The 17742-nt window shown below is 40.1% G+C and overlaps 1 protein-coding gene across 2 annotated transcripts in view; it reads right to left on the minus strand.

Annotated features, from left to right (window-relative positions):
• HOMER1 (homer scaffold protein 1) overlaps positions 1-17685 on the minus strand; it is an 89861-nt gene extending 72176 nt beyond the window's left edge. For both annotated transcript variants that reach the window (XM_042825892.1, XM_042825893.1), the window contains exon 1: positions 17660-17685. In XM_042825892.1, coding sequence (XP_042681826.1) covers positions 17660-17664 — 5 coding nt within the window. In that variant the 5' untranslated portion in view covers positions 17665-17685. The remainder of the gene's footprint in view (positions 1-17659) is intronic.
• Between the last annotated feature and the right edge of the window lie 57 nt (positions 17686-17742).

Here is a 17742-nt window from a genome sequence, read left to right on the forward strand (position 1 = left end):
TTGCAAAATGTACAAGATGGTCAGGAACCAACTTGTGGAATGCAGGAAGAGAGCAGGACAGGGACTACAGAAAGCAGAAGCACAGTGGGAGTCAGCCAGTCAGGGTCTGGAGCTACACAAGCAGGAATAGAAGGATGACAGAAGAGTAGGTGACTGGCGAGATATTGACTTGTGAAGGAATAGCATAAGGAATAGGGACAGTAAAAGAAAAGAAGTCACCAGACACTGACTCTTGCTCTGTGCATAGAGGGAGCTGTGCAGTATCTGCAGTATGGGGACAGGGATACCAGGAAAGGTTTGGAGGGGAAAGATTAAGTGATTTCTGCATTTATTTAATCATTTGTCTTCATGCTAATTGACAGTCAACTTGATAAGCTGAAATGTCATAAATCAAAATGGCCTACTCCACTCTTGTCCCACTCTTATCTTAGTCATCCAATCACACTTGCCCCCACCACCTACATAGACATAATAGACCCAAAACATCATATAACATTTCCTATGATCTCAAAAATGTTGAAATACAACAGGAGTTATGAATCCTCAAACAGAACTATCTTCCCCACCAGCAGGACAAAGGAAGATAAATAAACAAGTCCAGTATGATGATATCCTTCTACTCAGCTCAGCTAAAAGAGCTCTCAAGTATCCAAGTAATGAAAAGCAAGTAAGAATGAAAATTTATGTCCCTTTTCTCAGTCACTTCTGTTTTCCTGACATGGCTCTTAAAAACTTAACTATGATTTTCCAGTGTGCATTACCCATACTTCCCGTTTTGGAAGATTGTTTTCAAGACAACTCCAACAATATGCGCTTGCAAGTCCTTGTCATCACACCTGCAAGTTGCAAATGGAGTACGATCTCACTCCTCAGATTCCAGTACCAAGAGGTTCTGAGGGAGATGACACTCTGTATGCTCAAAACAAAACGAGACGACATTCCTGTGCTCCGATGTGGAGGAGTACAACCACAGGCTGTCATACTCACGGTGAAGCCTGGAGAACAACTTTGCTGCCCTCAGAACACTAAAGCAACACACACAGACAACCATGACATGTGGCAGCCGGCGTGCTCAACATACAGCGGCAATCTCAAAGACTGCTCTCTGGTAGACTTCACACGTTTTTGCAGGTGGTAATTCTGCACTAAGCTTCTGAGGACCTGTACTATCTGTCACCTAAGCTAATTTCTCCTTCTGTCAGAAAGCATTAATCTTCTGCACGATCTGTTGCACTCTTGCTGATTATCCGTAGGTTTAGGATTAAAAAAAACCAACCAAACAAAAAAAACCATACTGCTTTTTCAAAATGACAATACATCAAGGTCACAACTCCTTAAAGAATACCTTCCCTGGCTTGTTTGCAGAAAGGTCACAAGCTTTTGTTTCTCTAAGCAGCTTCATGAGAGATCCTAATAAGAAAACAGTTAAAAGTGCAGTCACAGTCAAAACTAATTTGTCAGCAATGGCATCCAAATATGAACAGTGGTTTCTCAAGAGTCAGTGTCAACAAGATCTAAACGAAATGCAAAGCAATAGTAAAATACAGAAATTCAGTCCAAAAAATGTAGTTCAAAAAATGCTGTGTGAAATCTGAAGTCTGATAAATATACAGTAGCTTATGGTGATAGTGTTGAGTAAGCTTGCCTTCTTGATGTATGATGTATGAAAAATGCTCTAATACAGACTTAATCTGAACAGAAGTAACAACTGTGAAGTGAGAATTAAGATTATAAAATATTTGAAACATATTCAGTGTACTCATGAAATGTGTAAATCTTAAGATTTTGCTTTTGTTATTTTATACATATAATAAGTGCTTTAATGTCTTAGAACAAGATTTGCAATAGTAAGAAAAAAAAGTTACAAGCAACCAGATGGAAATCTCTTCCACACCACCAGTTGTTTATCTACTTCTACATTTACACTCTTAAGCCTGCTTTTACTGCTAGGCTCTGGGTTTAAGGCAGGCTTACTGACAATCAGTAAAAGCTTAGGAATTAGTTCCTAAAAAGCTTAGAAGGTTTTTCATATTCAATTGGAAGTTACTATATAAGTATATATACTTAACTATGTAACATTCAGTGGCTAACTTCATACAGTGTATTTTAGCACTAAATAATACAGCACAGAGCTCTGCCCTCAAGCTGTTTTCTATACTGTTCTGTTCCCATTTAATATTAGATCTTTGACCACTTCTGAGTTACTGTATCATCAAAAGTAATAGCAGCAATTTGTCAGGAGTTGAGAAGAGAAAAATGGGCTAGAACATTCCATTAAATCTTTAAGGTTAAGGAAACAATACCTTTAGCTGTGCCAGAAACAACACTGCATTGTTAGACTTTCAAGGATCTGAAGTTTTGATCAACTGCAGTGCTTCAGCGTGAAATCCAATATTGTGCAGTGCCTAATGGTCATAACTCACAGGAAGTTAGAAGAAAACAGTTCATTTACGTGTTCAAATTCTCTTTCCTATGAAAGTTGCCTTCTGTAACTGGTAAACAGAAAGTAAAGTCTTGCCAGTAATCCACAAGACACCTGCCTGGCCTAATCAGCTCTGGTTAGCCCTAATACGTTGCTTTTCCAAGCATAAGTTGTAGCCTTTGCTTACAATATTCACTTTAAAAATCTACAGTAGACATTCTAATGCCCAGTACTGCCTATTCTTAGGCAGGAAAGGTCCAAACCCTGGCCTGTCAACTCCTGTCCCATCTCCTCAAGGGTCCTTTGTGCATGCTACACAAAACTGTGCAGTTTCTCCCACATTCTTTTTCTCCTCATTGCTCTGCTCTTACACGTGAGCAAGGAAATTTCAAAAATGGTACAACTACATACCATGTTTTGAAATAATTACCATTCCTATTAAATTAAAAATCAGATTGAAAACACTAAATAATTATACAAACACTGGATTTCTAAAATTCTTTAGATGTCGCTTGGATTTTATGTTGAGGGACATGGTTTAGTGAGTATTATTGGAGATAGGTGAATGGTTGGACTGGATGATCTTGAAGGTCTTCTCCAACCTTGGTGATTCCATGATTCTGTGATGTCAAATAACTCTAACAGACAATGGCAAAAATACTAAAATGATGAAACAATTTTTAATATTAAGCGGTATATAACTAAGCAAAAGCATTGGCGGCCTCCCCACTTAGTCAAACTACACTGCACAGTGGTGACAGTAATGTTAAATGGATTTTGAGTCATAGCTGGTTTTAGAAAATAAATGGGGAATCACAACACACTGTAACTTGCTTCAGCAGTTGTTTATTACTGGAAATGATTCTGTGACAGGCTTGCATAGAAGTATCTTCCATGAAAAGATTCCAGAACAGTGGTATTACTCCTAGTGAAAGCAGACAACAAGGATGTATTTCATTTTTGCCATGGTGATCCTAAATTATCATGTGGCTAACTATTAATCAGTGTGTGGAAGAAAACAGACCTGAGGATGTGGCTGGCCATGAGCCAGCAGTGTGCTCAGGTGGCCAAGAAGGCCAATGACATTCTGGCTTGTATCAGAAGTACTGTTGCCAGCAGAAGCAGGGAAGTGATCATCCCTCAGCACGCGTGAGGCTGCACCTTGACTACTGTGTTCAGTTTTGGGCCCCTCACTGCAAGAAAGACATTGAGGCTTTAGAGAATGTCCAGAGAAGGGCAATAAAGCTGGTAACAGATCTGAGAACAAGTCTTATGAGGAGTGGCTGAGGCAACAACGACTTTAGTCTGGAAGAAGCACAGGGGAGACCTTATAGCTCTCTACAACCTTTAAAGGTTGTGGTGAGGTGGGATTCAACCTAGCAACAGCATGAACAGGAAATGGCCTCAAGTTGCACCAGAGGAGATTAAGGTTGGACATTAATTTTGTCTCCAAAGTAGTGGTTAGGCACTGTAACAGGCTGCCAGGGAGGTGGTGGAGTCCCCATCCCTGGAAGTGTTCAAAAAAATGTTAGGTGTTGTACTAAACAACATGATTTAGTGGGGAAATAATGGTGGTAGGTGGACAGCTGGACTGGATGACCTTAGAGGCCTTTTCTAGCCTTGGTGATTCTACGATTCTGTGAATGTTAGAAAATAAATATGAAGAAAGGTAAGAAGATGGTAAGAAGAAGGCAAAGCAGGAGAGATTCCAACAGAAACGTTACATAGGATTTCATATTCACCTAGTTCTACATCTGCACCATTTTGTTTCATCCTAAAGAGACAGCCTCTCGTTCAGTTCTACATACAATACATTTAATAAGAAGTTGGTGCACTTGACAATCACTCTTCCTTAGCAAGATATCTAAATATCTGTCGAAATACAGATTTTAAAATATTTGTGTACAAGGAAATTTTATTTCACTGTTCAAAAAAACATTTCTACCTGTTCCAGCCAAAAAAAGGTTTACACCTAACATCTCCCAGGTTTTAAGGGCATAACTTGCCTGTATTTTCATGGAATTCTCAGAAATCTACTATCTTTGAAACAAAATGCTCCTATTTTAAAGAAATGGCTGAAATTTTAGAGTAATTCAGGAAGGATGAGGAATAGTTGCACTATATTTGTACATCTTAAAGTCCCAGACTTTCAAGAAAAAAAAAAAAAGACCTCACAATACTCTACTATGGGCTCAGAGATATACATTACAAGTAAACAGTCAGGCAAATTAGCTTTAATATGGATAGATATAGGGTAAATTTGACAAGAACAAGCAGATAACTTCAATGAAGTGAGCAAAGATAAACAAATCTGTATGTCTACTTGAATTAGTACGTACCAATAAATAAAAGTTTCTGTATGACATGGGAAACAAATAATCTCAAAAAGCAGGGCACAAAAGAGTTTTGAGATCTGATCTAATAACATTTTGGCTCATCTGCTGAAGTGGATGGCTTCTTTTTGAGCATGCAATCCTTTAAAACAGTCCATTCAGTTAAAAAAAACAAAACAAGAACAAAAAAAAAAAAAACAACTCACAACCCACTGTGTATGTGCAAGTCTCAAACAAACACTCAAGAAGCCCTTGAGATGTTCCAGAGGCAGAAGAGAGGGTAGAAAGGGAGAGGATATTCGACAAGCATGCACTGCAAGACAGCTACAACATATTGCCAACATACAGAATGATAGGAGTTAAGACTGCTATGGCTGGGAAAATGAGGCTCTTGCTATTAAACAACAACAAAAAACACCATGAAAACAACAAAATGAACTGAAGAGCTGTGAGAGGATTCACTTAAACCCACTCCTCTTCCGTATTTATTTCCAGTTCGTAATTAGGATAAGCTTCACTGACCTATTAACAGAACATTTCTTCCAACTAAAAGTTAACAGTCTGTGACTGTTCCCAATTCCCCCTCTTGGGAGCTAAGATGACACAGCATGCTGTGCCCACAGGCTCCACTAGGAGCCATCTCCCCACACATCCACTGTTTGGTTCTCTGTTAGCATGTTACTTACATAGCTTGTTCCTCCCACTGACAGGTACCTGGCTTTAATAACGTGCACTGATTGCCTGGAGTCCAACCCTCTTCCCAAGGATGGGCAAGTGATTTCTTAACATGTAAATTGTTGTTTTTCCACACCTGTTTTTTCTTCTGAAACAGTGTATAAGCTGGGTGGCTGCAAACACTGGGCAGAGAACAGGAAAAAGAACAGGAATAGAGAAGGAGATGCTACCAAAATATTTTCCCACTGTGATCATAATAAAGCTTCCACCTGATCCATCTTAAACTGTACTTGCGCTACTATGCACTCAGAGTACCTATACCTGCTTACAGATGATAACAGTTCTTGGCAAAACTAAGAATAGTAAAGAGCATCTTACACAGCATAAATTTAATATTAACTATATAGCAGAAAGATTAAAATCTCACAGATTTAAAGACAATGGCATGGCAGCTGGCAAAGCACAAGACAAACCAGTGTCCACGCACCCGCACTTCATAGAAAACAAACAAACAAACAAAAAAGTCAAACACACTAAATTTCTTGTGGGGACAGTGGTGGTGGAAGGAGAGGCACCTTAGAAAAGAGTCTTAAATGGCGGCCCAAGCATTGCAGGTCATTCATTTGACCTCATTAATTCTTTCTTGACCCCCCTACCTCTTTGAACATACACTTTTCCAACATATTTCAACAGCAGTTCTGTTCAGGCATCTCACTGGCTATGAAACTTTACAAAACAGCAGAAACAAGAGCCCCAGAACACAGCAATGTTAGCCTACAAGTTGCTTTGTGCAGTCCACCTACCAACCAAACAAAACAGGTCATAAAAGTCCTGATCACAGCAGAACACACTAAATCACACTTGACAATAAAGCAGCAAGCTTCTACATTCTGAAGAAAATATATAAAATTAAGGTTTATATTCTAGACCAAGAAAAAAGCAACAAAATTCTGTTGGATTTTTTGAATAGTGGCACTGAACGCAGAGATGCTTGATTCATGGGCTAAAGAGTTTAAAAAAGAGTAAACAAAAAACAAGATATCTCAGTATCTGGAAGATATAAACTGTACTGTTAACTTCATTTTTAAAATAAAGAAAATAAATGAAAAATTGACTTGCTACCACTTCTATAAATTCTGGTATTTTTTTAAAGACTGAACCTGGGAGAAAAGTCTTTTATCCAATACCTCCAGCTACCGCATAATGCTGAAGCTCTGCATAGGCAAAGATGGTTGTTACTGGAAAAATGCGCACCAGTAATTTAATACTGACTATGCAAGCTTTCCTAAATTTAGTATTTTCTAATTTGACCTTCAGTGAGATTTTGTGTCCTCCATCAAGTCTCATCATAACCTGTGTCAAACTCCTAATGGCTGTATTTCAGAGTATGCAGCAACAGGGGCAAAACTGATGCATTTGTCAACTGAGATATATGTAGATTTTGGATCCTAAAAAGGAACAAAAAGATAACAAGATCATAGAATCATTTCATTAAGTGCTTCCACTGAGATAATCAGCAATTACATAGCAAACAAAGATAATACTAGAAAATGAATATTTTTGGATGAAGTTAAACTTAACTAATGTTTTTCAGATCATCTTTGACTTCAAGAGAACACAGTCAATACTAGTCATGATTTTGATGAACAGACCTGTCAGCAACTTGCTCACTAAAGAAAAATAAGGGAATATCTATCCTCCCAGATTAGCATGAGACAGAATTTGTCACTAATGAATTTCTGTTGAAAAATACGGTTTCCACGCTTGGCATCATGATTTTTAGCAACTTTCCCTGTAATGCTTCTTAACAGTGTACTTCCACTACCTTCTTTAGTTTTAGAATTAAATAGGAGCTTTATACTCCTGTTTAATTCACTGTACATCTTCATACAGAAATACCCATACCTCCTTACCACTACTCACCCCCATCAACCAAGACCTTCTTTATCTTAAAGGTACTAATCATAGAACAGAATCATAGAATAGAATCACAAGGTTGGAAATGACCTATAAGATCATTTAGTCCAACTTCTTCTCTTCATCGCTGCCACCAAAAGCACTAGCCCATATCACTTAGCTCCTCATCCAGACGATCCAGACGCCTCTTGAACACTGCCAGGGACGGCGCCTCCACCACCTCCCTGGGCAGCCATTCCAGTGCCTGACCACTCTTTGAGAGAAAAAGTTCTTCCTTGTGTCCAACCTAAACCTCCTCTGATACAACTTGCGGCCATTTCCCCTTGTTCTGCTCATTGCCTGGGAGAAGAGGCCAAATCCCTCTTCACCACAGCCTCCCTTCAGGAAGTTGTAGAGAGCAATGAGGTCTCCCCTGAGCCTCCTCTTCTCCAGACTGAATAATCCCAGCTCCTTCAGCTACTCCTCATAGGATTTGTGCTCCAGACCCCTCACCAGTTTCGTTGCCCTTCTCTGGACACGCTCCAGGGCCTCAACATCTTTCCTGTAGTGAGGGGCCCAAAACTGAACACGGTACTCAAGGTGCGGCCTCACCAGTGCTGAGTACAGGCGATGATCACCTCCCTGCTCCTGCTGGCCACACCATTCCTAATGCAGGCCAGGATGCCATTGGTCCTCTTGGCCACCTGGGCACACTGTGGGCTCATGTTCAGCCAAGCATCAACCAACACCCCCAGGTCCCTTATTTCTTCATAATCATCCAGCCACTCATCCCCAAGCCTATAATACTGCATGGGGTTATTTTTTTTTTATGTCTTCTACACATGGAAATGTTTTTTTTATTCCAGTTGGTCTGTCACTTGTTTTTCCTTTGATTTCAAACTTAAAACTCACAAAACTTCCACTTGAATATTAAGAAATCACCAGTTAGCAATCAGTTTAGAGTGGTTTTACACTAAACTCTCAGAAAGACACACCTTCAAGCAAATCACCAGAGCAATGTGCATTTACACTGCAGACACCTCTCACTGAAACTATGCTCCTACCAGCAAAGTATCTCAACTTACACATGCAAAAGGCAGAACAAATCAGGCTGAATAGACATGCACTTCAAAACTAACACCATCAACTAGTCTTCCAAGAATTCAGAATTCCTTCCAAGATGCTACAGCTGCTTACTATGTTTCAAAAAGAATCATTGGCCCACATCACAAAATGAGAATTGGATTATTTCATCTGTGTCAAGGAATTGAATTAGACTCCTAGAAAGGTAAACAAATTAATTTTATATTCATAGGTAACAAATCAATTTGTATCATCCCACTGAGCGCTGCAGGAACTATAAAGCCTCTTTAATTCACTCTGAGCATGCCATTATCTTGCCAGCAAGTCCCTCCCTCTGGATAACTTACAGCCTAGTAAACTACTGAATGTTGGAAATAGAGGCTGCATCTCTGATGAGCCATAACTGCAAGTGACAGATCTCTGTTTCCCTAATTGTTAACACTATACATATGCAAAACAGGTTCTGAGACATATCCCACCCCTGACAAGCCTCTGTGAGGGAAATCACCCAAAGCATACATAGCATGCCTCCAAATCCTGCTTCCCCAGCTATTGATCTGTCAGGTCACCCAAAACTTACACGTAAACATCATAGAGGGGCTTAACTGAACCATCACATAAAAATCCATGTAGAAGAAACAGGCAATCTCTGATCTCTAATAGGTTTTGCATTTAGAAAAACAATACTTATTATGCAACTGAACTGCGTAACCTAGTAAACAGAATGTTATGAGTAGAAAGTACTAATACCATAATAAACTGCAAAAAAATATCAGTGTATACAAGCAAGAAAAGATGAACAATTCTTTAGGAAGTGATCATATATATAACTTGATAATTTAGAACAAACTTTTGTACTTGCAGTTAAGTAATCACTAACCTGTTTCATCTTTGTCTGACACTTGATCATGATCGCTAATTCTCCAGAGCTCTGGCATAACAGTACACTTGTTTATAAGCTCAGTGGCACCTGAAGTCAGAATTCTCTTTTTTTGTTCATTTTTTCTCTTACTAGTCATCGTCACTGTCACATTTCAGTCAACAGGATTAAATGCTATTGTGCCATCCTGCTTATAGATATCTCTTGTTCAAGATGATTGAAGAAGTTTCAAAAACCACCTCTTCCCTAGCAATGTCTATTATTTCCTGGTAGGAACCCCAGAACTACTTAAGTCTAGATATTCTACATGTCTAGGCAGCAGGCTTGCTAAATCACACAAAGGAATTTCCTCCATGTTTTGTAGAACAAGAACAGTTATTGGCATGGAAGAAGCATATACTGGGGTGCTGACAAAGTGTTTGGAAAAATTTATCTAGAACCTGAAAATAATTTAAACAAGGATAAATTTTCTTGTCTAATTGTAGATTATATGACTATATACAAGAGATAAAGTCAGCAGAAAATGCAACTGGTGCAAAAACACAGGCCTCCCAGTTTCAAGGTCAACTGGCCAAGCACCTGCTTAGGGCCCCTGTTTTTTATGCAGTAATTTGACAACAGTGTCACACAGCATACATTTTTTGCATATGCTTATTTTTGTTGGCAACTAAACCACTATGCACTCTAAGACCACCCTGCATTGCATCATAGTCCTCAGTAAACCCTGTGTTGGAGAAAACACATATAACAGTTTCTCCAGTATAATCCAGTACACTCTTTCAGATTTTCGTACAGACAAGCCAGGTCTAGCAGACTGTTGGAAATTAACAAGCATAAGAAGTAGGAATTGTGAGAACACATGTCAAAGATGATTTATTTCACCAACACTTCACTGTAAAGTGTTGACCATATAAATGTCATTCTTCAGTTTTCAAAATTCAAGGAAGATCTCATATCTCACTACAAGAATAGCTTCAAAATTAGTTATGGATTCAAGACCATAACATATTCTTGACAGAACAAGACATTTAAAAGCATGTTTTTAAAAGTTCTAGAACCTTCATGGTATTATCTAATATGGTCTTTACGATGAAAGGCACTATGAATGGGAGGAAAATGCCACTGCTCAAAAAGCTGGAAGACAACCTAATGGACAAGCCTCAAAAACATCTTCCAGACTTCGGCTTCAAAACTGAGTAGCAAACTAGGACATGTATAGCTATGGCTCTGAATTGCTGGAGGTTTTCTGATCATGTCATGTCAGGCAGACAATGCTACAGAGAAAGATAAGCCTACCCCACCTGTATTGACACTTTGACTGTGTCAACTCCTCTACTTGCACAGACACACAGTAGTAACTCAGTCAAATACTTATCTGGCATATTGCATACTTAGGTATTTGTGCTGTAGTTCAGACAAGAAAAAGCAGTTCACATCTTCTATTGTCCCCTCTTTCTGGTGGGAAGCTCAGTGAAAACTTGATGTCAATATGTTGGCAAAGAACACAGCCACAAAAAAGGACAAAACACTGCCTGTGAACTGTTCGTGTGGATATGGAAGAAGAAGGAAAACCTGAGAGGAACTGCATATTTCAAACACCTCCCTTTTCATTCAGGTAAAAGCCATTACTCAAAACCCGTCTTACTGATTGGAGTCACCATCCCTGGATGTTTGCAAGAAAAGTGTAGATGTGGCACTGAACAACTTGGTGGTGATGGGTTGACAGTTGGACTAGATGATTTTAGTGGTCTCTTCCAACCTCTGTGATTCTATACTGTTTCTTCAATTTGCTCATCTGTAACTGGAAAAAAATCATTGCGAGGATATTGTAAATGTCAATATATGCTCATATCTGGCAAACCAGCATTATTTATTGCTTAAACAGAATCTCCTGGACCAAATTTTTTAATGATGACTGGTATTCACCACACATTGGCCAGCAGAAAAATGTGACAGAATGCAATACTGCCAGATTTATATTTGTGAGGCAGTTCCAGAAAAATCAATACTATATCCAAACACAATTCCATTACTTTGCAGAATGGAGCAGACAACATTAACATTGCCACTGGGACTCTGTGCTGATGCAACAGTACCCAGTAATGCAAGACCCAAATGGGATAAAAATCACAGCTTCCTCTAGCATTCTTTCACATCTTACCTCTGTCTTGAACGTATTAATTTTGGTGGATCCTGAACTGCCGAGCCTCAGGAAAAAAACTAAGATACTCAAAACAGAATCAGGAAAAGAAACCTATATTCACAAGTAGATCTGAAAACTGACATTTAGTGGTGCAATTCCTCCACACCCATAGCACCTTATTTAAGACCAGACACGTTTCAGAAAGCTTTGCAGGGAGAGAAGCATGAAACACTGAAATAAAAACCATGCTTGCAGAACCTACAGATGGCTTTTTCATAAGAAATGCCTTTAAATAAACATTTCAGCCTAAAATAGCATCCAAAGGAAAATGTACAAAGTTCTCTTAAGTAATACACAATGATTCGTTTCAGTGCTCACTATTACTCTTCCTTGTTAGTATGACTACAGCCACATGAAGGGTTGCTTCAGATATGACAGGCACTGTGAAGACACAAGCATACTGTAAGAATATGTGTAAGTATATGCCTACAGTGGTGAGAGCTCCATGTCAGGTCCCAGGGTCACTGGGTACATCTACAGCACACTTACTCCCTTGCCTCTTCAATAAAACAGCTCCTGATCTAGAAAAGTGAACAGCCCTTGACACTTCAGGCTTAACAACTTCAAAATTAAAGATATCTAAGTGTGGAAATGGTAAGCTTCTAATATGCACATGACATTTGCACGGTTTAGATGGGCACTCATCTTGGAAAAAAATGGAGAAACATAGACTCAACTAAAACTATGCCCCAGGCACCTTTACTACTGAAAACCTAGTAGTAAGTCAGAGTTGCATCGCTAGATAACATCTTCTCCTTGTAGCACACTAGCACAAAGGCATAGATTCAGAAGGCTGTGTGTGACACATCTAGTTACAGTCTTTAGAGATAATCCTGAAAAGTAAAGTTTTCCAACAGAATTTCCATAAAGGCACTGACTTCCACTTATTTTATCAATTAGCAAACAGAAATGGTCTAATGCCAGTTAGGTGTCATTGCCTCCCCTAATCAGAAGTGACAGCCTGTTACAGTATACTGGTCTGTTACATTCTCTCTGGTTTCAAGACCAGGAATTTCCTCAAGAAGAGGCCTGACACACAGTTAAGTGTCCTGCAAGGTGATGGTAGTAGTAGCAGGGTGGGAGCTCTTTGAGAGAGAGATATCACAAAGACACACACAAAACATTCATCTGATGTTTGCCTACAGTTACTGTGAGTAAAAATAATCTCAACACAATGAATTAGAAGGATTTACATGTTTTTCAGCAGAACTAGGACTTCACTCACGAGCTGGTCTATACTCTCCTTACAGTGCATGGCAATATTGGAGCAGATCAAATGCAGCCATAAGGTATTACGAATCCCTTCACTGATTAGCATGAAGACATCCCCCATGGCAGTCAGGACACTTGTTTACGTATTGCCCATTCAGAAAAGCTGTTTTAGTCTTCTCATGCTTATTTTATAGTCATAAAACTACTGTGACAGAAGATAATTTAGGCAGGACTGAGGTCTCCATGCATTACTGTCTGACAGAAGGGTTTATTAACCATTCAGTGCTGATTTACATATCCATCTGTCCAGGTATTTATACCGTACTAATTTTTTTAAAGGACAATCACTATATGTGAGTATCTGTTTCTGTTACACCCTACACAATGTTACAGAAGAGAGCATAAATTACTTGCTGCCACTGCTTTCCCACAAGAAGCATCTTGTTTTACACTTGAGATAGCAAAATGGCCATGAATCACAGTAACACCAAACTACCAAGAAGAAGCTGCACCTTTTTGCCCTCTTATCTGCAGTATTTCTGTGTCAGGAGTACTGCTGAAGGAACTGTTGCTAAGAGGAAGCTTTGGGAGCTTCATTAATCTGTGTGAGAATGAAAAAGGTCAAAGAACTTAAGCGAGGTCAAATTCAATCGCTAACAAAGATTCTGGTTCCTAACAGCATTGTATTGCTGTATTGCTAAAGAAAGAAAAACAAAAAGTTTAAGGTCAAGAATTCACTACGAAACACCTGAAAAAGCAAGAAGTCACCAGGTAGCAAACAAAAGCCAGTTTCCACAGCAGTATTTGTCTATTTCATATGCTCAAGCTGTGCAGGTTTTCATATAGTTTTAGATTCTAAAGCTCCAACCTGGTTTCGTAGGAGTTATTACAAGCTTGAGAGTAGAACAATCAGCTGTAGAATACTCCCATCAGATTCGGACCCTATACCTTGAATGCCTTGAAGACATGCATCTGACCAACCCTGTATGCTTCAACAAGGGTGGGAACCAAGAACAGACCAACCAGCAACTGCCATTTTCCACTGACTGACAAGAAGTAAAATGAAATACTTATTTCCAGGCAACGATAATGTGAATAAGTACATCTTAAAATATTCATCTTCCACAATACTCTCTAGCCAGCTTAAGAACTCCAGTATTGTAATTCTGCCATCTCAAACTGACACATACCACAACCATCTCTGGGAAGATAACATACTAAATATAGTCCAAAGTGAAGAGAAGCTGAAGTCTTTATAAAGACACCTTGATTAATGTGACATGACAGCAACAAGAAGATCTAAAGAAACTTCTACCTTGTAATTCCTTGCCATTCAGAATGAGTGAAAAGCTAGTAAAATGAAGTTGGATACTTGTCCACAGAACAAAAGACCATGAAGAAAAATTGTTACAGAGAAACTACACATTGATAAACTAGGAATTAATCCAAGAGACTAGGTTTTACAGAACATCAGATTCTTGATTTTGGTAGAATCCATGGCTTTGTGGCTTCCATACTGCTTCTAGCATGAACTGTATCCACTAAGACTCAGTAATGATGGCATCTCAGCCCACAAGCATCAAGCTCTAATTCCCCCGCCACCAGCTCAAGGCAGTACCAATAACCAGTAAAATAAGGTAATAATTTGCAGCTTTCAAAATAAAATTTAACTCAACTATGTACACGTTAATCTGGGCTACCAATACACATTCTTAGTATGTTTACTTAAGATCTACTTCTTTGGAATTTTTAAAATAACCAAACCTCAGCTCGAAGACAACCAACTGTACAGTGCTATCATTTTTTTTTATTGCTCGATACTTTTGTATTGGCAATAGAAAAGAGACATTATGAACTAGCACAGAACATACTGAGTTCTGATTTATGTAAAAGTTAAGGTTTTCTTTTTGAAGAACAGTCATCCAGTGGGGACAATCCGAGAGAAAGGCCTGCACTGACAGTGACTACTGCTCAAAACTTCTTATGCAAAAGGAAGGACAAATTAAAAGAGGAATGAGTGGCAGGTAGAGGAACTAGAGCACATGTGTACTGCCCCTGGGGCTTGATTCATTTACCTTCTCCTGTGAGTAAACAGAGACACACACAGACTTCAGAGGCAAAGAACCAAGAAGAATAGCTACACCCTATAAGCTGCTCTCAAGCTTCAAGGTTCTCACTGCAGCTTCAAGTATTTCACTGCAGAACAGCTTCAGAGACCAGCAACCTACAGCTAGATATTTACCAAACAGCTACTTCATTTGTCAGATGGTGCTCAACTAGCGATGCAGGGTGAATTATTCTATCAGAACAGGGAATTCTTCATAATAACACATAAAACTAAGAAAGGCACTGCTGGTTAGCTAAGTAATCATTTCTGCCCAGTTCCAATTTCTCTTTGCCCAGACCATAGATAAAAGTAAACTCTCCACCATCCAGACACTACAGATTCACCATACAAACTCGTGCCATGACAGCAACATCCATTAACTACCAAATATACAAAGGTTGATCAAAAAGTAATGCATTCTACTTATTCCCATGGAAACCTCAACAGATAGAAAGAGCACAATAACTCTATTTGATAGAGTATATCTTTGCTACTTTAGCCAACTTGCACAGAGCAGCAGATCAAGATGCTCTTCATTTCGTGGTCTGACATCTGTGCAGGGGTGTCCCTAGCATGGCTTGTCTTTCACATCCCTATTGCCACTGCCGAAACACACCACTCACTGCCTCGCTCTACTCACATCCAAAGGTTGCTCTCCACAAACTTCCAGCAAGCGTCTGTGAATGTCAGCGGATGCTATCTTTGGAAGAATTGGATAGAAGTGGATGGAAGAATTCAATGCCACACCTTCACTTCATTCACACTTCCATGTCAGATGGCATTTTGTCAGGGTGCCCCTCATGCTGCCATCTATCACACAGCAACAACATGGAATGGGATATTGGTGGGAAGGTTCAAGCTTTACTGTCATACCACTGACATGTGCCCTTGATCCTGTGATTCAACATAATAAAATAGGAGGCATTACTTTTGAAGCAGTCCTCACATGCACGGATGCATGATTATCAGCCATTTCCCAACTAGCTTCTAAAGGGCTCGATTTTAAGACCTTAGCAGAGTATCAGAAGACTATTTTGATAACTGCAGTGTTAAGATTCTAGTACATGTTGGTCTCAAAATAGCCCAAAATCCATAGGGAACTGCATTTAGATGCTAATTCAAAACAGCGTTTGAAAGAAGACTCTGAACATCAGCAAATGCCCAATACATAACTGCAGGTCTACAGGCTTGGTACAGGCTTAGATGTGCTCCTCCAAAATTGCATGGCAGGGGGGGCATCAATAACACACTCAGATTTCTAGTTATCTCCATCTTGTTAAAAGTGAGTCTGCAAAGGAACACTGTTGCCATACCTCAATGTGTATCATCTGAAGGGTCCTCAAAACACATGCCAACAACTTTTGCTGTCTTGACCTCAGCGCTAAGACATCACCCTGAAGTCATCACAAAAATATCTTTGCATAATTTCTCCAAATATTTTTGTATAGTTTTTCAGTATTCACTCTTTTCACCACTCTGTACAGATATCAGTTTGCTCATTAAGAAACTGCAGCACTCACACACCAGCAGCAGTCTGGGTTTATTATAAATAAACCCATTAAATTATAAATACTGAGTTTATTAAATGGAGGGAGCTTTTAATCTTTTTTTTTTTTTTTTTTTTTTTTAAATCAAATATTTGTTTTCAGAAAGCTCTGTTAGAGGAAAAACAGCACAACAATGCTTATTACTCAACAGTTCCCAGTATTTGCAGTAAGCTACACCTAAACAACATATCTGCAAATAATACTGGATTTAAATAAATGTGCTTTTCCATTATTCGAATTTTAAAACATGAAAAATTCTATGCCTGTTCAGCAGCTTTAAGGACAAAGCCCCCAAACGGTGCACTACCATTCAGCCTTTTGCCAGGCTTTCAAAACATATGACCACTTCCCTGAAGATGCAGATGGCTGCAAGTTTGGGTTTATTCTGCACGGACTTTTTTTTTAAGTGGAAAATAAAAGCTAATGACTAACGAGACGTTCCTTTTTACATCTTGCACGGTGAACGTTCCCTGCTGACTCGGTGTGATGGGAAACAGCTGCCACCACCACCACAGTTAGGTTCGTACATTGGAGAGTTCCATGTGCCTTTGACAGCTGGAGGAGCGATGCACCTGCAGCTCCACGTTACTGCACTATGCTAATTTCACATCCAAATTCCTGAATGACCAAAAAACAAACGACTCGAGTTGTAACTCCTATACCCTGAGCTATACAGCAGTCTCAGGAAAGCAGTGTCCTACTGATGCATTAAAAGCCTGCCTCCTTGCAGTTACCCAAATCACGTCGTGCTTCTGCTGCTTTGGAACATGGACGAGCTTCCACTCCATCCAGAGGTTAGCAGGCAAGCACCGCAAGCAAGCATTATTTCATCATTTCTCTGTACAAATGCGAGACTGCAAACGTGGAAAGTTTCCACAGGTATCTATGCCACTCTTATGTCTCCTAGATTAGATGCAGCTAGTTTTGTTTCAAAGAATTTATTCCTTCCCATCTGCTTAAAATTTCGGGTGGATTTCCCCACGTATTTGGGGGACGCGCTGTGAAGCAGGTCTCTTGAGAGCCTTCCTCACATGTGGGCACCTTACACGCTCCATATCCCCAGAAGACTCCAGGAGAGCTACAACGAGTCCCGGCCGCGCTGCAGCCTCCCCGCCACATCGCCCGCCAGCGCCGAACAAGGACAGATCCGGCACTCGGCGCGCTACGACGGACAGAGCCCCGCACGGCGCTCCGCAGCCTCGCTCGGCGCCGACGGCAGCGGCACCCGCTGTCCTCTCCGCCCGCCCCCACCCCACCCCACCCCGCCCCGCCGCAGCCCGGCGGCCCCGCGAGGTGCTTACCCCATGGCGGCCGGCAGCGCCGGGCACCGGCGGTGCCGCGCGGGCCGCGTCCCCGGGGCGCTCCTCGCCGCGCCGCGCCTCGC

Source organism: Centrocercus urophasianus, unplaced genomic scaffold, assembly GCF_019232065.1.
Source record: "Centrocercus urophasianus isolate 14NV4802_14NV808 unplaced genomic scaffold, USGS_Curo_1.0 seq_25, whole genome shotgun sequence".
NCBI lineage: Eukaryota > Metazoa > Chordata > Aves > Galliformes > Phasianidae > Centrocercus > Centrocercus urophasianus.